The 21,700-nt window shown below is 36.4% G+C and overlaps 1 protein-coding gene across 1 annotated transcript in view; it reads left to right on the top strand.

Moving 5' to 3' along the window:
• The first annotated feature begins 125 nt into the window (after positions 1 to 125).
• slc6a13 (solute carrier family 6 member 13) overlaps positions 126 to 21,700 on the top strand; it is a 52,481-nt gene continuing 30,906 nt past the window's right edge. Inside the window, exons 1-7 of the mRNA XM_079810183.1 lie at positions 126 to 369; positions 9,074 to 9,274; positions 12,505 to 12,639; positions 15,286 to 15,426; positions 15,546 to 15,633; positions 18,836 to 18,968; positions 19,168 to 19,302. Coding sequence (XP_079666309.1) covers positions 363 to 369; positions 9,074 to 9,274; positions 12,505 to 12,639; positions 15,286 to 15,426; positions 15,546 to 15,633; positions 18,836 to 18,968; positions 19,168 to 19,302 — 840 coding nt within the window. The 5' untranslated portion in view covers positions 126 to 362. The remainder of the gene's footprint in view (positions 370 to 9,073; positions 9,275 to 12,504; positions 12,640 to 15,285; positions 15,427 to 15,545; positions 15,634 to 18,835; positions 18,969 to 19,167; positions 19,303 to 21,700) is intronic.

Genomic DNA, 21,700 nt, shown 5'->3' with positions numbered 1-21,700 from the left:
ATTTGTTCATTTGTTGAGAAGCTGGTGTGATCCGGGTGGTCTTTTGAGACCGAGCCATAATGTTTCCTTTCTCTGGTGTCCTTCAGCAGAGAGATAGAGAGAGAGAGAGAGAGAGAGAAAGCTTCACAGGCCGAACGAGCGCTGGGTGACGACGTTATGCAATCCGTCAGCGCCCCTCAAAGCCTCACGGTCTCAGTGTTTTGTGAATGGGAGCGAGAGGGAGGTGCTGAGGGGAGGAGTTGGACTTGGACCATCCTGACTGACTGACGGGTTCCAACAAACCAGAAAACCTTCACATTATAGAGCAAAACCTGAGAATATACAGGACACTTGACTGCTGTCGGCCGCCCTGCAACATCCTAATGAAGGGTGAGTCTTCTCTTGTGCTTTATCATGTCATGCTTGACTTGTTGTGTTCTTTTTTGAGAATGCAACTTTACAAGTACATTTCGTTTCGGTTTGGGATTCTTATCAAAACCAGTTCAATGAGTATGCAACTTGATAGCTGTTTTGCGGTATTGTCTTGCACTATTCAGTCATTTTTGCACATTTTAGAAAGTCACTAAAACTCTAAAACAACCCAAATGAAAGTCTGGGAGCAAAGCATGTAAAACAAATGAAAGCTCTTTTATATTCAAGCATCTTGTTTGTCGAGATCCCAGCTTTTCTTATTCATGAGATGCATCCTGGAATGCTTTTAAACTCCATTGAAGGAGGAGCATGTCATGTGTGATGCCTTTCCTTCCCTGAAATGATAGTTTTATAATGACATTTTGTATGTTAAAAGTTTGGGGCCAGTAAGAAATCAATAGGGGAGTTTTATTAACCAAGGATGCATGGACAAAAGTGACTTTATAATATAATGTTACAAAATAAAGGCTGTTCATTCATCAAACAGTCCTGAAAAATTAAATATATTCAGGGTGTCCACAAGAAATAAGAAGATGTTAATATGAATAGTAATCATAAATGTTTCTTGAGCATATGAGAATGATTTGTGAAGGATCATGTGACACTGAAGACTGGAGTAATGATGATAAATTCAGCTTGGATCACAGGATATAAATTACATTTGAACATATATTCACATTGAAAACACTTATTTTAGATTGTAATAATATTTCACTGTTTTACTTTGATCAAATAAATGCAGCTTTGGTGAGTGTAATTTCTTTCAAAAACATAAAAATGTGCCTATAGAATTACTTCATAGTGTATCATTTTTAAAAATGCAAGATCATAATGTTGTAAGATCATTGTCCAAACTTGTGAACATGGTAAAAAAGAAGAATTCATTGCCTGCAAAGCAACTTTATTACTTTTTTGCTTTGCATAAAAAACGAATGCAGACGTATGAGGAATCTCAGTCATGCATCTACACAAATCTGTCACTGTGTGATATATGTAGACGTTTTCAGCTATGCAGTCTGTTCCTTTGGGATTTTTCCACTTGCATGTTCAGATTTCCATACACCCCATCACAATGTATGCTATTCAGCTTGTATGATTGAACAATAAGCACAAATTAAACTCATTAATTTCAACTTTTTGATTGGTAATTGGTACGAATCAGCTCAATAGCTAAGAATCCAAAGAATACGCTGAAGGTCCGAAATGACACGAGTGTGATTTATAGACGCTCATGTAGCGTTTATGCCATAATATGAGGATTACATGATGATCTTTTTGCCTGTTTGTTCCAGCTTTGTGTCAGCAAGTTGAGAGATTTAGTGAGCTGGCAGAGATTCAAAACTGCATTTGCCTGCAAGTATCTACATGCACCGAGAGCTTATTTCTCATCCTCCAAATCGTAGTCGGATGTCACCGATTGTATTGCTCAGATGTTTCTCTTTTATAGCTCGTGAGATTTTGAGAAAGTTCACATTGAGACACTTCAAATCTTGTCCAAATTGAGCACAGTTTGAGACATTTGAGGTCTCTCTTGAAACTCTAGAGATATTGCACTATATCGCCTGCCTTTACATGCAGATGAGCTTTAATGCCATCCCATTCTTAATCCGTAGGGTTTAATATGGAGTCGGCCCACCGTTTGCAGCTCTAATAGCTTCAACTCTTCTGGGAAGGCTTTGCAGGTTTAGGAGTGTGTTTATGGGATTTTTTTGACCATTCTTATAATTAATTAATTTGTTACATTTATATAGTGCTTTTCTAGGCACTCAAATCGCTTTACATAGAAGTTGGGAATCTCCTCAACCACCACCAATGTGCAGCACCACCTGGATGATGCGACGGCAGCCATATTGCGCCAGAACACCCACCACACACACCAGCTGATGGTGGAGAGGAGACCCAGTGAAGAAGCCCATCGTATATACACTCACCTAAAGGATTATTAGGAACACCTGTTCAATTTCTCATTAATGCAACAGCAGAAGACCCCACCGGGTACCACTCATCTCCACTACAAATAGGAAAAAGAGGCGACAATTTGCACGAGCTCACCAAAATTGGACAGTTGAAGACTGGAAAAATGTTGCGTCTCGATTTCTGTTGAGACATTCAGATGGTAGAGTCAGAATTTGGCGTAAACAGAATGAGAACATGGATCCATCATGCCTTGTTACCACTGTGCAGGCTGGTGGTGGTGGTGTAATGGTGTGGGGGATGTTTTCTTGGCACACTTTAGGCCCCTTAGTGCCAATTGGGCATCGTTTAAATGCCACGACCTACCTGAGCATTGTTTCTGACCATGTCCATCCCTTTATGACCACCATGTCCCCATCCTCTGATGGCTACTTCCAGCAGGATAATGCACCATGTCACAAAGCTCCAATCATTTCAAATTGGTTTCTTGAACTTGACAATGAGTTCACTGAACTAAAATGGCCCCCACAGTCACCAGATCTCAACCCAATAGAGCATCTTTGGGATGTGGTGGAACGGGAGCTTCGTGCCCTGGATGTGCATCCCACAAATCTCCATCAACTGCAAGATGCTCTCCTATCAATATGGGCCAACATTTCTAAAGAATGCTTTCAGCACCTTGTTGAATCAATGCCACGTAGAATGAAGGCAGTTCTGAAGGTGAAAGGGGGTCAAACACAGTATTAGTGTGTGTTCCTAATAATCCTTTAGGTGAGTGTATATATGGGGATGAATAGGAGGCCTTGATGGACAGGGGCCAATGGGCAAATTTGGCCAGGATGCCGGGGTTACACCCCTACTCTTTATCGAAGGACATCCTGGGATTTTTAATGACACAGAGAGTCAGAACGTCTCATCTGAAGGACGTGCTTGTTACAGTATAGTGTCCCCATCACTATACTGGGGTGTTAGGACCCACACAGACCACAAGGTGAGCGCCCCCTTCTGGCCTCACTGACACCTCTACCAGCAGAAGCCTAGTTTTTCCAGTTGGTCTCCCATCCAGGTACTGACCAGGCTCAGCCCTGCTTAGCTTCAGTGGGAAACCAGTCTTGGGCTACAGGCTGCTGGGTTAAAGAAGTGCATTTGTGAGGTCAGGCACTGATGTTGGACGAGAAGGCCTGGCTCTCAGTCTCCGCTCTAATTCATCCCAAAGGTGTTCTATCGGGTTGAGGTCAGGACTCAAGTTCCTCCACACCAAACTCACTCATCATGTCTTTATGGAGAGACGCTTTGTGCACTGGTCAGTCATGCTGGGACAGGAAGGGGTCGTCCCCAAACTGTTCCCGCAAAGATGGGAGCATGAAATTGTCCAAAATGTCTTGGTGAAGCATTAAGAGTTCCTTTCACTGGAACTAAGGGGCAGTGATTGGTCACTCAGAGAACACGTCTCTGCTCTAGAGTCCAGTGGTGGCGCGCTTTACCCCACTGCATCCCACGCTTCGCATTGCACTTGGTGATGTAAGGCTTGGATGAGCAGCTCGGGCATGGAAACCCATTCCCTGAAGCTCTACACACTGTTCTTGAGCTCATCTGAAGGCCACAGGAGTTTGGAGGTCTGGAGCTCTTGACTGAAAGTTGGCGACTTCTGTGACCCTCAGCATGCGCTGACCCCGCTCTGTGATTTCACTTCATGGCTGAGTTGCTGTTGTTCCCAATCGCTTCCACTTTGTTATAACACCACTAACAGTTGAGCGTGGAATATTTAGTATAATATTTGGACTTATTGCACAGGTGGCCACCGATCACTTGAGTTCTCTGAGCTCCTGAGAGCGGCCCATTCTCTCACTAATGTGTGTAGAAGCGAACACACACACACACACACACACACTCACACACTCCTGAGAGCGGCCCATTCTCTCACTAATGTGTGTAGAAGCGAACACACACACACACACACACACACACACTCCTGAGAGCGGCCCATTCTCTCACTGATGTGTGTAGAAGCGTCTGCAGGCCTAGAGCTTGAGTTATACACCTGTGGCCATGAAGGGATTGAACACCTGAACTCAGTGATTTGGAGGAGCGGCCCAATACTTTTGGCAATGTAGTGTATATGTTGAGGTTTTTTTTGTATCTTTGTTAACAGTTTGCGACTTTTTTGAGATCTCTTTTGAAACGCTTTAGATGATATATATGAAATGAGTGATATTTTCTCCTCATGTCCATTTACACTCCATTTAATCTCATTAGTGTCAAGAAGCAGTTGAGATATCAATGAGATATACGTGCTGTTCCTCTTTCCTTTGTTACTTCACATATGGGAAATATGAGCAGAGTTTGAGACATTATTGAGATCAATCCTGAAAGTATGAAGGGGAGACTGTGTTTTTTCTAAGGAAAACTTAAGCAGAAACTCAATATGGTCTCTGTTTAATCTCTTTGAGATCTAGAAGAAACAATTGAAACGAGAGTTTCACAAATCTCTTCTGAATGCAGAGTTTGGTATCGTAGAAAATCTGAGCTTCATTTGAGATTTGTTTGAGATCTATTCTGAAATAGAGACAGAGCGACACGCGTCATAATCTGAAGACCGGGGGGGAAACAATCAAACCGTCTCCATTGACTCTGTATTGCGTGAAGCGCCTCATTGTCATTTCTGACTTATAACACAAAACTGAACAATGTATAAAAGCTGATATGTGACAGTGTGTACAGCAAACATGCTAAACAACCCAGAATGAAAAACAACAGAAGTTTTTATAAGCTGTCGACCCAAAAAAATGAGTGTTTAAGGACAAAAAAGTGGATTCAGGCAATTGAGACAGAGCTGATCACACAATATATCACAATATATAAACTGTGAAACAATATATTTGACGCAAATATTATTTGCAAAAAGTCCCGAAATGATTACCCCCCCCCCCCCATGTTCAAGACATGGTTACGGCTTTGATAGGACTAATGTTTCCTATAGCTCAAACAGTAGAGCATGGTGCTAGCAACGCCAAGGTCATGGGTTCGATTCCCAGGGAAAGCAAGAATTTACATAATGTAAAATGTGTACCTTGAATGTAATCTGCGTCTGCCAAATGCATAAATGTAAATGTAAAAGTAAATGTAATGTGTGATCTCATCTCTGGCCTAGTGAATACTGCAGTAAACTGTGATCAAACCGCCTCGCTCTGAGCTCATCTTCCAAACAAACTAGAAGCCTGTTCTTCCTCACGCTGCCAGTCCGTCATTCCTTCAGGTGTCTTGTTAATGCAAGAGCCTATTTTTACCCGTCTGGTAATGCTTTTCAGTTTTCACTGATGACTGTGACACTGGCGCTTCCCCTCCCGTTTCTCCAAAAGAAATGTCGCACAAGGCCTCTGGCTCTGCGGGACGTTCAGCGTGCTTGTTGTGTGAAACCTCCAGCATGTGGATCAGACCCGAACCCTGGATCTCCTGGTTCCTTGATGCTGGTTTTGTTCCAGATTTTAACAATTCCTTTAAAGTCTTGATTTCACGGAGCCGCTGAACACACAGATGAGTCCGACTCGTTAATTCAAGCTGACAGATATGAGCACAGTGAGTGAGTCTTCTGTTCCGCACACAGGGAGACTCTTTTCAGCAGCGCTGGGTGTTGGGTAGCCGTATCCCACAATGCTCGTGTGATCTGTCACTATCATGGCATGCATGGGGTCATGTGATGCTGTCTCCAGTAATGCTCTAGAACAGGGATAGTGAGTTCTGTCGGCATTTACATAACACTGTAAACATTTCAGTACATAGTGATTTTCAGAAATTTGCTGTCTTGGATGTTTGTTTATACATTTGAGTGTGTTGCTATGCAGTTGCTAAGGTGTTGCTAAGTAGTTGCTAAGGTGTCCCGAGTGTTTTTGGAACATGTTGCTTTCCTGTTTTTATGTTCTAAAAGTGTTTTAACATGTTGCTATGCAGTTGCTAGGGTGTTGCTATGTGGATGTTAAGGAGTGTTTAGTGTTTTACATGTTGCTATGCAGTTGCAAGAGCATTCTACAGTAAGAGTTGTTTTGTGAGTTGCTATACAGTTGCTAAGGTGTTGCTATGTAGATGTTAAGAAGTCTTGAGTGTTTAACATGCTGCTATGCAGTTGCTAGGGTGCTGCTATGTAGTTTATAAGGAGTCTTGAGTGTTTTAACATGTTGCTCTGCAGTTGCAAAAGCATTCTACAGTAAGAGTTGTTTTCTGTGTTACTATACAGTTGCTAAGGTGTTGCTATGTGGATGTTAAGGAGTGTTTAGTGTTTTTCATGTTGCTATGCAGTTGCAAGAGCATTCTACAGTAAGAGTTGTTTTGTGAGTTGCTATACAGTTGCTAAGGTGTTGCTATGTGGATGTTAAAAAGTCATGAGTGTTTTACATGCTGCTATGCAGTTGCTAGGGTGCTGCTATGTAGTTTATAAGGAGTCTTGAGTGTTTTAACATGTTGCTATGCAGTTGCAAAAGCATTCTACAGTAAGAGTTGTTTTGTGTGTTACTATACAGTTGCTAAGGTGTTGCTATGTGGATGTTAAGGAGTCTTGAGTGTTTTAACATGTTGCTATGCAGTTGCTAGGGTGCTGCTATGTGGATGTTAAAGAGTCTTGAGTGTTTTAACATGTTGCTATGCAGTTGCAAAATAATTCTACAGTATGAGTTTTTTTCTGTGTTGCTATACAGTTGCTAAGGGGTTGCCATGTGGATGCTAAGGAGTCTTGAGTGTTTTAACATGTTGCTATGCAGTTGCAAAATAATTCTACAGTTAGAGTTGTTTTGTGTGTTGCTATACAGTTGCTAAGGTGTTGCTATGTGGATGTTAAGGAGTCTTGAGTGTTTTAACATGTTGCTATGCAGTTGCTAGGGTGCTGCTATGTGGATGTTAAAGAGTCTTGAGTGTTTTAACATGTTGCTATGCAGTTGCAAAATAATTCTACAGAGTTGTTTTCTGTGTTGCTATACAGTTGCTAAGGTGTTGATATGTGGATGTTAAGGAGTCTCAAGTGTTTTAACATGTTGCTATGCAGTTGCAATAGAATTCTACAGTAAGAGTTGTTTTCTGTGTTGCTATACAGTTGCTAAGGGTTTGCTATGTGGATGTTAAGGAGTCTTGAGGGTTTTAACATGTTGCTATGCAGTTGCTAAGGTGTTGCTATGTAGATGTTATGGAGTCTGGAGTGTTTTAACATATTGCTATGCAGTTGCAAAATAATTCTACAGTTAGAGTTATTTTGTGTGTTGCTATACAGTTGCTAAAGTGTTGCTATGTGGATGTTAAGGAGTCTTGAGTGTTTTAACATGTTGCTATGCAGTTGCTAAGGTGTTGCTATGTAGATGTTATGGAGTCTGGAGTGTTTTAACATGTTGCTATGCAGTTGCAAAATAATTCTACAGTAAGAGTTGTTTTGTGTGTTGCTATGTGGTTGCTAAAGAGTTTTGAGTGTTTTAACATGTTTATATGCAGTTACAAAAGCAATTTACAGTAAGTGTTGTTTTGCATGTTGCTTTGCAGTTGCTAAGGAGTTGCTATGTGGTTGTTAAAGAGTCCTGAGTGTTTTTAACATGTTGCTATGCAGTTGCTAAGGTGTGTCTATGTGGTTGATTCATGTTGCTATGCAGTTGCAAAAGCTTTCTACAGTAAGTGTTGTTTTGTGGGTTGCTATGCAGTTGCTAAGGTGTTGCTATGTGGTTGTTAAGGAGTCTTGAGTATTTTAACATGTTGCTATGCAGTTGCAAATGCATTCTACAGTAAATGTTTTGTGTGTTGCTATGAGATTGTTAAGGAGTTTTGGGTATTTTAACATGTTGTTATGCAGTTGTTAAAGCATTCTATAATAAGTGTTGTGCTGTGTGTTGCTAAGGTGTTGCTATGTGGTTGTTAAGAAGTCTTAAAGGGATTTAACATGTTCCTATGCCGTTGCTAGAGTGTTGCTGTGTGGATGTTAAGGAGTTTTGGGTATTTTAACATGTTGCTATGTAGTTGCAAAAACATTCTATAATAAGTGTTGTGTGTTGCTAAGGTGTTGCTATGTAGATGTTGAGGAGTCTTAAAGGGATTTAACATGTTGCTATGCTGTTGCTATGTGGATATCAAGGAGTTTTGAGTGTATTTTAACATGTTGCTATGCAGTTGCAAAAGCATTCTATAATAAGTGTTGTGTTGTGTGTTGCTAGGGTGTTGCTATGTGGTTGTTAAGGAGTCTTAAAGGGATTTAACATGTTGCTATGCTGTTGCTATGTGGATATCAAGGAGTTTTGAGTGTTTTTAACATGTTACTATGCAGTTGCAATAACATTCTATAGTAAGAGTTATTTTGTGTGTTGCTATGCAGTTGCTAAGGTGTTGCTATGAGTGAAGGGTCTTCATGTCCTTGTGAGTTTTTTTCCCATGCTGTGTTCATAAACTGATCAGTTGTTTTGTTGCTTCTGAATGCAACGGTTATAAACATCATGACAAAACATGCAGTGATATGTGTGGAATTGAGTGGGTTTGCCTCATTGACACAAACAGCCAGGCTTTTGTGCTCAGACTGGTTTAGGAAAGGATCTGGTCTGATTAGGTGTGTTCGGGCTTCATATCGTCATGTTGTACGAGATATAAACACTGCCGTCTTTTGACTGGCACTGTCAATCTTAATTAATTACACATTCATTCATTCATTAATCAAAAGGACAAATGATTCATAGCATGCATTATATTGTGTAACTGCACTGAACAGTGCCAATCTTGTATTTTTCCCCAGGAGAGAAAGAGATCACGACCAAAATGGACCCGTCTAACGGGCTGAACCGACCGCTGGAGATCGCCCCGCACGCGGAGGTGAAGATGACGGACCGGGGGCAGTGGAGCAACAAGCTGGAGTTCATCCTGTCGGTGGCCGGGGAAATCATCGGACTGGGAAACGTGTGGCGCTTCCCGTATCTCTGCTACAAGAACGGAGGAGGTGAGGAGACCAAGAAGAATTATCATATTCATGCTCTCGTAAACATGGCATTATTACTATGATAACATGTGGAGTTACCGTGGTCTAAAATTAGGGTTGCCACCCGTCCCGTAAAATACGGAATCGTCCCGTATTTACAAGCAAAATGACGCGTTCCGTATCAAACCAAATACGGGACGCGATTTGTTCCGTATTTTACATAGGTCACACATAGTTCAATAAACACACAAGGATTTTGCAGTGTGGAGAATACTGATAGCAAATATAAACAAATCAATTTCACAATAAGTAGTACAGGAGCTCATTTGTGCGTGATTGCGTTTTAGCGGCTTTGTTGCCATAGCGGCGGAGTCTCGAGAACATGCGCTGTGGCGTGTGCCTGTAAACTTGCGCGTTTCTTAAAAACATGTCGAGCTCGCGTCGCGTCCACCGTTTAAACGCAAGAGATCTCCAGATATAGAGCTGAATATCAAAAAGGTATCAATGGGTCTGTCCAGTAACTCATGATGAACCTCAGGCCAACTGCACACTTTGTGAGAAGCATTTCAGTGTCTCAGACTGACTGACTTAAAGCAACAGCGCTGACACACACATCTGTGCTTCTAAAGGTAGCCTATAGTTCTTTTTTAATGGATAATATATTAATATAATATTCCATAAATTATCAGAGCTTGGCAGACAGAATTATTATTTTTTAGACAGGTTAATTAATAGATTATAGCCTAATAAATGTAATTATTAATTTATAATTTAGCTACGCTATAATCATACATAACCAATAATCCTGTCGTATAAAGTTTATGACATTTAAACATTTTTTTTGATAAAAATGGGACCAATAACTACATGATAATATAGTCATAATTTAAGTAAATTAATTAAAAAAAATTACATTTTTGAAATTAAAAAAGTGATTAGTGGTTCAGAATGACTGCTTAAAGGGACAGTTCACCCAAAAATGAAAATTCTGTCATCATTTTCTCACTCTCAAGTTGTTCCAAACATGTATACATTTCTTTATGTTGAACACATAAGATTACTATGGAAGTCAATGGTGCCCCCAAAGAAGCCTGGTTACAAACATTCTTCAAAATATCTTCTTTTGTGTTCAGCAGAATAAAGAAACTCATACAGGTCTGGAACATCATGAGGGCGAGTAAATGGGTGTCTCTTATTTTGCCACACCAAAGGTGGCAACCCTATCTAAAATACACGTCCCAACAGGTGTAATCAGACAAACTCTCAGCAGGTCATGTTTTGACTGGCACTACTGAGGTTTAACAGGTAAACTGGTAATGGGAATCCTCTCAGAAGCCCTGACTCGTTAAATCGCTGCTCATTAACACGCCTCCGGGGGGGAAAGCGTTCATTCGGTCGCCTGGAGAGAAGAGAGAATGTGGGACGTGTCTGCTCGTGTCCTGGGATCAGCTCAGTTCATCATGTGCTAGAGATCCCCATCCTGACATATGAAACGTTAGATGTATTACTTACTTATATATTTATTATTTAAATCCAATTTAATTTATCTACTCAAAATTAAGGATACATAAATACATTTAATTTTATTACATTTATAATACAATTTATTTATTTAAATAAAAACTATTTATTTAAATATAATTGTATTTATTTATTTTAATCTTTTTGTCCATTTTTTTAGTGTAGTCAGTTTATTTAAATCACATATGTTCATTTATTATTGATTTATTTAAATACAATTGTATGTGTTTTAATCAGTTTATTTTTTAACTCACATTTATTAATTTATTTTTGATTTGTTAAACAATTTTATTTATTTATTTAAATATAGTTGGATACATTTATTTAAATATTTTTCAATTTTTTTCAATTTTTTTTTAGATTTAATAGTATATTATCTATCAAATATTTTCATCTTTATTTATTTATTTTTTAATCAATGTATTTATTTAAATCATATTTATTTTAATATTGTTTAATTTATTTATTATATTTTTTATTGAAACAATTATATATATTTAATTATATCAAATTATATTAATTTATTTTAATATATTTTTATTTTTTATTTCAATCAATTTATTTATTTAAATCAGATTTAATAATGTATTATTCATTTATATATTATTATATTATATATTATCAAATATTTTTATATGTATTTATTTTTTTAATCCATTTATTTATTTAAATCATATTTATTATTTATTTATTTTAATATTGTTTAATTTATTTATTATATTTTTTTATTGAAACAACTTTATTTATTTATTTATTTATATCAAATTATATTCATTTATTTTAAAATTGTTTATTTTTTATTTCAATCAATTTATCTATTTAAATCAGATTTAATAATGTATTATTCATTTATTATATTATATATTATCAAATATATATATATATATATATATATATATATAATAAATGAATAATATATTATTAAATATATATATATATATATATATATATATATATATATATATATATATATATATATATATATATATATATATATATATATATATATATATATATATATATATATATATATATATATTTATTTATTTAAATCTATTTATTTATTTAAAACAGATTTAGCCTATTATTTAAATCTGATTTTAATATTGTTTCATTTATTTATTATAATTTTTTATTAAAACAATTTTATTTATTTATTTATATCAAATTATATTCATTTATTTTATTTTTTTATTTCAATCAATGTATTTATTTAAATCAGATTTAATAATCTATTATTCATTTATGATCACATTATATATTATCAAATATTTTAATCTTTATTTATATTATTTTTTAATCAATTTATTTATTTAAATCAAATTTTTATTGTTCTATTTTTCTGCACTGTTTTCCTCTAAACGTTTCCAGGGGCCGCCTAGGAGGGTCCCATGGGTGTCCCCGGACCCCGGCCTGAAAAGCCCTGCTTTAGAGGATCCAGCGGGCCGGAAGAGTTGAGGTTTTGATAAGGATCCACACAGTCTAGATCCCGAATGCTTTTAACGTCTGCCAGGTGTTTGTGAAACTGACCTATTGCTCCGACAGTTGGCCTGATGAAAGTGTTGCCAGTTCAGAAGGTGAAAGGTCACAGCTGTTGTTTGAGGAACTCATAGCGTGTGTCCACACAGAGACGCTCGGGGCATTTCTGAAGTCTTCAGCTTCTCAGATGTTCCTCCTGAGATTAAAGAGCCCAGTAAGCTCAGATGATTGATGTCATTATCCTCTTCCAGGGGCCTTTTTCATTCCCTACCTGATCTTCCTCTTCACCTGCGGCATCCCTGTGTTTTTCCTGGAGATCTCTCTGGGTCAGTTCACCAGCGAGGGAGGAATCACCTGCTGGAGGAAGATCAGCCCGCTGTTCGAAGGTCAGCCGTCACTCAAATACATTTACATTTACATTTAGTCATTTAGCAGACACTTTTATCCAAAGCGACTTACAAACGAGAGCAAAAGAAGCAACCAGAGCAGTCAAGGGCAACAGTATCAGTAACAACAATAACAAGTGTCAGTTAATCTAGCACAGAACATGGGTTTTTACTGTTAGATACACAGTAGATAAAAGACAAAAGCTTTTTCAGTCAAAGTTTTCTTTCAAAGCCATTTATTCATAATTTTTGGTGAAATTTACTAGCCATTTCTGAGTGAAAATTGTTCAATCCTACACCAAACGTATATTAGATAATTATCATAGTATGAACAGTCCACTCTAAAAAATGCTGGGTTAAAAACAATACACTGGGTTTTTAACCCAGTGAAGGGGTCGTTTTAACCCAGCGGTTGGGTTAAATGTTTGCTTAAAACAACCCAAACGCTGGGTTAGTCCATTTTCAACCCAACTTGGGTTGTTTTAACCCAGTGAATGGGTTGTTTAAAGCAAACATTTAACCCAACCGCTGGGTTAAAATGACCCATTCACTGGGTTAAAAACAACCCAAGTTGGGTTGAAAATGGACTAACCCAGCGTTTGGGTTGTTTAAAGCAAACATTTAACCCAACCGCTGGGTTAAAATGACCCATTCACTGGGTTAAAAACAACCCAAGTTGGGTTGAAAATGGACTGACCCAGCAATTGGGTTTATTTAACCCAGTGAAGGGGTCATTTTAACCCAGCGGTTGGGTTAAATGTTTGCTTAAAACAACCCAAACGCTGGGTTAGTCCATTTTCAACCCAACTTGGGTTGTTTTAACCCAGTGAATGGGTTGTTTAAAGCAAACATTTAACCCAACCGCTGGGTTAAAATGACCCATTCGCTGGGTTAAAAACAACCCAAGTTGGGTTGAAAATGGACTGACCCAGCAATTGGGTTTATTTAACCCAGTGAAGGGGTCGTTTTAACCCAGCGGTTGGGTTAAATGTTTGCTTAAAACAACCCAAACGCTGGGTTAGTCCATTTTCAACCCAACTTGGGTTGTTTTAACCCAGTGAATGGGTTGTTTAAAGCAAACATTTAACCCAACCGCTGGGTTAAAATGACCCATTCGCTGGGTTAAAAACAACCCAAGTTGGGTTGAAAATGGACTGACCCAGCAATTGGGTTTATTTAACCCAGTGAAGGGGTCGTTTTAACCCAGCGGTTGGGTTAAATGTTTGCTTAAAACAACCCAAACGCTGGGTTAGTCCATTTTCAACCCAACTTGGGTTGTTTTAACCCAGTGAATGGGTTGTTTAAAGCAAACATTTAACCCAACCGCTGGGTTAAAATGACCCATTCACTGGGTTAAAAACAACCCAAGTTGGGTTGAAAATGGACTGACCCAGCAATTGGGTTTATTTAACCCAGTGAAGGGGTCGTTTTAACCCAGCGGTTGGGTTAAATGTTTGCTTAAAACAACCCAAACGCTGGGTTAGTCCATTTTCAACCCAACTTGGGTTGTTTTAACCCAGTGAATGGGTTGTTTAAAGCAAACATTTAACCCAACCGCTGGGTTAAAATGACCCATTCACTGGGTTAAAAACAACCCAAGTTCGGTTGATAATGGACTGACCCAGCAATTGGGTTGTTTTAACCCAGTGAATGGGTTGTTTTAACCCAGCGGTTGGGTTAAATGTTTGCTTAAAACAACCCAATCGCTGGGTTAAAACAACCCAATTGCTGGGTCAGTCCATTTTCAACCCAACTTGGGTTGTTTTTAACCCAGCATTTTTTAGAGTGTAGCAGTCGAATGATTTAGTTTTTACATCATCTGTTTAATTAATATTCATTTTATAAATGTTTAAAATAACTGAATACCACAGAATTATATATTTAGTCACTGTTATATTATTTATTTTTATTATTATTAATTTGCATTTATTTATATATTTACATTTTTCATTTTAGTTCGAGTTACACATCCTTTTGTCATTTTTTTATTAAAAATATAATCATTTATTTTAGTTTTAGTTTTAATTTAAGTAGTTTTAGTTTATCACGTCAACCAAACATTTCTAATTTAATCATTCTTTTTTCAAGATTTATCCATTTCAATTAATAGTAAAATTCCATCAAATTGAATTTTTCATATTTCATAAATATTTTTTCTATTTTTCATAATTTATGAATTAAGACTTTTAAATGAGTAAAAAAACTAGAGCTTAATAAACATTTTGTATAAATATTAATGGACCATTTAGTTTATGATTCATATTCATAAATGTAAAAAAATAATGAAAATGTTTAAAAGTTTAAGATTTATACACTTTTTTTATTAAGCTTTAGTTTTTTTACTCATTTAAAATTAACTTAATTTACATTATGAATAATATCCAAAGATTATTTAATTTAATTTGATGGAATTTCACTATTAATTGAAATGCATAAATCTTGAAAAACATTTTTAAATCTGATATTTGTATTTTATTTAATTTCAGCTTTGTTTCAATTACAGAAAATGATTTTAGTACTTAGCACAACATTTTTTATTTTGATTCTGAAATAATAATAATAATATATTTTTATAAAATAGTGACAATCATGAAGTGACATAATTCTACATCATGATGGGGAAATGATGTCATTTCTCAACTGTAGGCATCGGATACGCCACTCAGGTGATCGTGGCTCTGCTGAACTTCTACTACATCATAGTTTTGGCCTGGGGAATATTTTATCTGTCCTTCTCCTTCTCCTGGAACCTGCCCTGGTCGTCCTGCAACAACACCTGGAACACAGGTGACCTTGACATCAATTCAGTCCAGAAATAGTATTATAGTTCACGTATAATTATACAAAATTATAATGTAAAATTTCTTCTGCATTAGCAAAAACAATAATCATGTGGTTTTCCACAGATTCCTGCATGGAATTCCAAAGACGAAATGAATCCATTGATCAAAGTTACATGGAAAACGCAACATCGCCTGTGATAGAGTTTTGGGAGTACGTTTTACAAGCATCCTCTTTGTCACCCTAACATTCCATTTGATCATTTTGCGAACATTCCATTTGATCATTTTGTGAACATTCCATTTAATCATTTTGCGAACATTCTATTTGATCATTTTGTGAACATTCCATTTGATCATTTTGTGAACATTCCATTTGATCATTTTGCGAACATTCCATTTGATCATTTTGCGAACATTCCATTTGATCATTTTGTGAACATTCCACTTGATCATTTTGCGAACCATTCCATTTGATCATTTTGCGAACATTCCATTTGATCATTTTGCGAACATTCCATTTGATCATTTTGTGAACATTCCACTTGATCATTTTGCGAACATTCCATTTTATCATTTTCCGAACATTCCATTTGATCATTTTGCGAACATTCCATTTGATAATTTTGCGAACATTCTATTTTATCATTTTGCAAACATTCCATTTGATAATTTTCCAAACATTCCATTTGATCATTTTCAGAACATTCCATTTGATCATTTTCCGAACATTCCAGTTGATCATTTTCTGAACATTCCATGTTATAATTTTCAGAACATTCCATTTGATCATTTTGTGAACATTCCATTTGATCATTTTGCGAACATTCCATTTGATCATTTTGCGAACATTCCATTTGATCATTTTGCGAACATTCTATTTTATCATTTTGCAAACATTCCATTTGATAATTTTGTGAACATTCCATTTGATAATTTTGTGAACATTCCATTTGATCAATTTGCGAACATTTAATTTTATCATGTTGTGAACATTCCAGTTGATCATTTTGTGAACATTCCATTTGATAATTTTGCGAACATTCCATTTGATCATTTTCCGAACATTCCATTTGATCATTTTCCGAACATTCCATTTGATCATTTTGTGAACATTCCATTTGATCATTTTGTGAACATTCCATTTGATCATTTTGTGAACATTCCATTTTATCATTTTGCGAACATTCCATTTGATAATTTTCCAAACATTCCATTTGATAATTTTGTGAACATTCCATTTTATCATTTTGCGAACATTCCATTTTATAATTTTCCAAACATTCCATTTGATCATTTTCCAAACCTTCCATTTGATCATTTTCCAAACATTCCATTTGATCATTTTCCGAACATTCCATTTGATCATTTTCCGAACATTCCATTTTATAATTTTGCGAACATTCCATTTGATCATTTTCCGAACATTCCATTTGATAATTTTGTGAACATTCCATTTGATCATTTAGTGAACATTCCATTTTATCATTTTGCGAACATTCTATTTTATCATTTTGCAAACATTCCATTTGATAATTTTGTGAACATTCCATTTTATCAGTTTGCGAACATTCTATTTTATCATTTTGCAAACATTCCATTTGATAATTTTGTGAACATTCCATTTTATCATTTTGCGAACATTACATTTGATCATTTTGCGAACATTCCATTTGATCATTTTGTGAACATTCCATTTAATCATTTTCCGAACATTCCATTTGATCATTTTCCGAACATTCCATTTTATCATTTTGTGAACATTCCATTTGATCATTTTCCGAACATTCCATTTGATCATTTTCCGAACATTCCATTTGATCATTTTCCGAACATTCCATTTGATCATTTTCCGAACAATCCATTTGATCATTTTCCGAACAATCCATTTGATCATTTTGCGAACATTCCACTTGATCACTTTGCGAACATTCATTTGATCATTTTGTGAACATTCCATTTGATCATTTTCCGAACATTCCATTTAATCATTTTCCGAACATTCTATTTTATCATTTTGCAAACATTCCATTTGATAATTTTGTGAACATTCCATTTTATCATTTTGCGAACATTACATTTGATCATTTTGCAAACATTCCATTTGATAATTTTGTGAACATTCCATTTTATCAGTTTGCGAACATTCTATTTTATCATTTTGCAAACATTCCATTTGATAATTTTGTGAACATTCCATTTTATCATTTTGCGAACATTCCATTTGATAATTTTGTGAACATTCCATTTTATCAGTTTGCGAACATTCTATTTTATCATTTTGCAAACATTCCATTTGATAATTTTGTGAACATTCCATTTTATCAGTTTGCGAACATTCTATTTTATCATTTTGCAAACATTCCATTTGATAATTTTGTGAACATTCCATTTTATCATTTTGCGAACATTACATTTGATCATTTTGCGAACTTTCCATTTGATCATTTTGTGAACATTCCATTTAATCATTTTCCGAACATTCCATTTGATCATTTTCCGAACATTCCATTTTATCATTTTGTGAACATTCCATTTGATCATTTTCCGAACATTCCATTTGATCATTTTCCGAACATTCCATTTGATCATTTTCCGAACATTCCATTTGATCATTTTCCGAACAATCCATTTGATCATTTTCCGAACAATCCATTTGATCATTTTGCGAACATTCCACTTGATCACTTTGCGAACATTCATTTGATCATTTTGTGAACATTCCATTTGATCATTTTCCGAACATTCCATTTAATCATTTTCCGAACATTCTATTTTATCATTTTGCAAACATTCCATTTGATAATTTTGTGAACATTCCATTTTATCAGTTTGCGAACATTCTATTTTATCATTTTGCAAACATTCCATTTGATAATTTTGTGAACATTCCATTTTATCATTTTGCGAACATTACATTTGATCATTTTGCGAACTTTCCATTTGATCATTTTGTGAACATTCCATTTAATCATTTTCCGAACATTCCATTTGATCATTTTCCGAACATTCCATTTTATCATTTTGTGAACATTCCATTTGATCATTTTCCGAACATTCCATTTGATCATTTTCCGAACATTCCATTTGATCATTTTCCGAACATTCCATTTGATCATTTTCCGAACAATCCATTTGATCATTTTCCGAACAATCCATTTGATCATTTTGCGAACATTCCACTTGATCACTTTGCGAACATTCATTTGATCATTTTGTGAACATTCCATTTGATCATTTTCCGAACATTCCATTTAATCATTTTCCGAACATTCCATTTTATCATTTTCCGAACATTCCATTTGATCATTTTCTGAACATTCCATTTGATCCATTCTTTGAGCATTCTAAAACATGTAACATTTAAAAAATAACATTCCGTGAATGATGTAAGTGATTGATCTGTCTGTCTGTAGACGGAGAGTGTTACGGATCTCCTCTGGGATGGAGGAGATGGGAACGCTGCACTGGGATCTGGTCCTGTGTCTGTTGTTGGCCTGGGTTATGTGTTATTTCTGCATCTGGAAAGGCGTCAAATCCACCGGCAAGGTGAGCAAAGACCTGTTGGTTTTGCCCATTAGTTAGTTAAAATTATTCAGCAGATTCAAGCAACACTTTCAAAATAATGTCAGCAAAATTTAAAATGAGTATCCACATCTTTCCACATAAGCCTTTAGAGGAAACCTGTATCAGTAATGGGAAATATCCAGACTTTAGCAGCTCACACTGTTTCCCTGTCACCCAACAGGTGGTGTACTTCACTGCGACCTTCCCATATGCAATGCTGCTGATTTTACTGATCAGAGGGGTCACGCTGCCAGGAGCGTCCCGCGGGATCAAGTTCTACCTTTACCCCGACCTGGGAAGGTTAGCGGACCCGCAGGTATCGCAGCTTTTCATCTACAGTACTACAATTCTGACATGGAAATTCGTTCGACCCCATCGTACAGTTCGTATCACTGTGTGTCAAGGAAGCCTCCGGAGCTGAAGTACCGATATGGTAATAGGCGTTTCGTTTCTGACAAGTGCTGTAAGATGACCAATCACAACAGACTGGGCCGCCTGACCAATCAGACTCTTTGAGAAATGAGGTCATGTGAAATGTCTATAATGAGAAAATGAAAACAAAATTAGGACCCTAAAACCAGTGTTGGGGAAAGTTACTTTGAAAAGTAATGCATTACAACATTGCGTTACTCCCTTAAAAAGTAACTAATTGAGTTACTTATTTACTTTTTAAGAAAAGTAATAAGTTACGTTACTTTTGCGTTACTTTTTCTCACCTGGGCTGGGCTTGTTTTTGTTTTTTTTTATAACAAAAAGTTATATTTTTGTGCAACGGTAAAGACCTCTTCATACCAAAATTGAAATAATAAGCCCCAGGCTGAGGTAAAAATGCAAATTCCCGCATGAACACTAGAGGGCGCAGCTCTGGATAATGGTAGAATAGGATGCAGGAGAAAAAAGTTTTACCAATAAAAACAAAAATTCTAGTAATTTTCATCAAAGGTCAGCAGCAAGACATTGGTTAATTAAATATAAAGGTAGAAATAGTTGTTTTATTTAACATTTAATTATTGGAGGTTTGCATAGTACTCTGATTTTGCATTTGACTGATTTTATTCATTTTGAGGAGTACAGAATCTTTATTGTGCTCACATTTAGTCTAGAACTACAATAACCATCATGTTTACACACACACACACACACACACTCACACACACACACACACACACACACCTCCGCACTTATTTTTCTCAACATGGGGGCAGGAGAGCTGTCAGTCAAACCGATGTGAAAAAGTAACTTGCGTTACTTTTTTGAAAAAGTAACTCAGATATTTTGTTGTAAATTTGAAAAGTAATGCGTTACTTTACTAGTTACTTGGAAAAAGTAATATTATTACGTAACTCAAGTTACTTGTAATGCTTTACCCTCAACACTGCCTAAAACAGCATATCAGGGGCACTTTAATTAATGTCATCACTTGCGGACAGTCAGTCCTAAAGGTTGGTTTTGAAAAATCGTGTTTGTGTTCATCGTGAATTGAGTCCAGGAGTGTGTTTTGTAATTCCTTGGGAGCACAAGCGCATTATTCCCTCTTAAACACACAGTGTCTCGAGTCGAAAGGTCACGTGATTTGTCTACCCAGGTGCTTAGTCGTGGCCCGGAGCAGGACGCCCAGCAGGGGACGTTGTTTTCTGTCCTCCTTTGATTGCGCCCATCTGTGCGTTTGACCTTTGATCCGACTTTCTCATCTGCGTCACAAGAAGACCCCCAAACCCACGTGATATCTGAGAACAGGCCACCCAGATGTGTCCCAGCATTCCTTAACGTCGGATAGAACAGCTTAAAACCTCTTCTGGAAAATCTATGTATAGCGACAAGGCATTTTTGGTTGGATTTGAGAGATAGCACTTAGAAGCATCAAAATGAGGCCAATTAAACAGCATTTTCTTGGTCTACGCAAACTCGAGTCTACGCAAACAGCTGATGAAGTTTGAATTCTGTGCTGTGCTATAGGATATTCAACAAGATTTCGTTTTGACCCAAGCCTCAGATTTTAAAAAAGCATTAAAACCTCTTTTTGGTCAATACGGGCTCACATTTTTTGCTCTTAGATGTATAAAAATGAGTGTAATGTATACAAACCTTCAGCTAGAAAGGTAAACGGTTGGACAAAGATGGTCAAATTTGTGATCTAAGGCTCAAAAACTTGAGCATAATGGATCATATACTTTTAAAATCAGCATGTATTGACATTCATAACCCATTTGGATCCTGCAAGGGTTGGATTTGAGAGATACCCATGGCTGTTTTGACATCTTTTGACTTTAATGTATTCGAATGAGTCCAGCATTAATGAAACAGTTGGACAAAGTGAGTTAATTGGTGATCTAAAACCTGACTATCATGGTTCAAATGGTCAACATTAAGTAGCATTCATAAGCCATTTTAATTCTGTAAAGTGTTATAGTGTTTTATTAAAAAGAGAAATAGTGAGACTAGCACTAGATCAATTGTTCGCGGTGATTGTGAAGTATACTTTAGAAAGTCTACTTTTGCGCAAAATGTCCTTTCTATTAAAGGGTGCACACGATGGAATACTTTACCAACGTTAAGAGGAAGCCCCACTTTTAATTCATTTAAGAAACAGCTTAAAAGATGGCTGATTAACAACCAAAACTGTGAACATTAGGTAAGAACTATGCACTGGCACTTTAATAAATTAGGTATATTTGTAATAAGCACTTTAGGATGACTATGCATAGGAATTCTTT

The sequence above is a fragment of the Gobio gobio genome, assembly GCF_949357685.1.
Source record: "Gobio gobio genome assembly, chromosome: 25".
Classification (NCBI taxonomy): domain Eukaryota; kingdom Metazoa; phylum Chordata; class Actinopteri; order Cypriniformes; family Gobionidae; genus Gobio; species Gobio gobio.
This window is presented reverse-complemented; position numbering and strand designations above follow the sequence as displayed.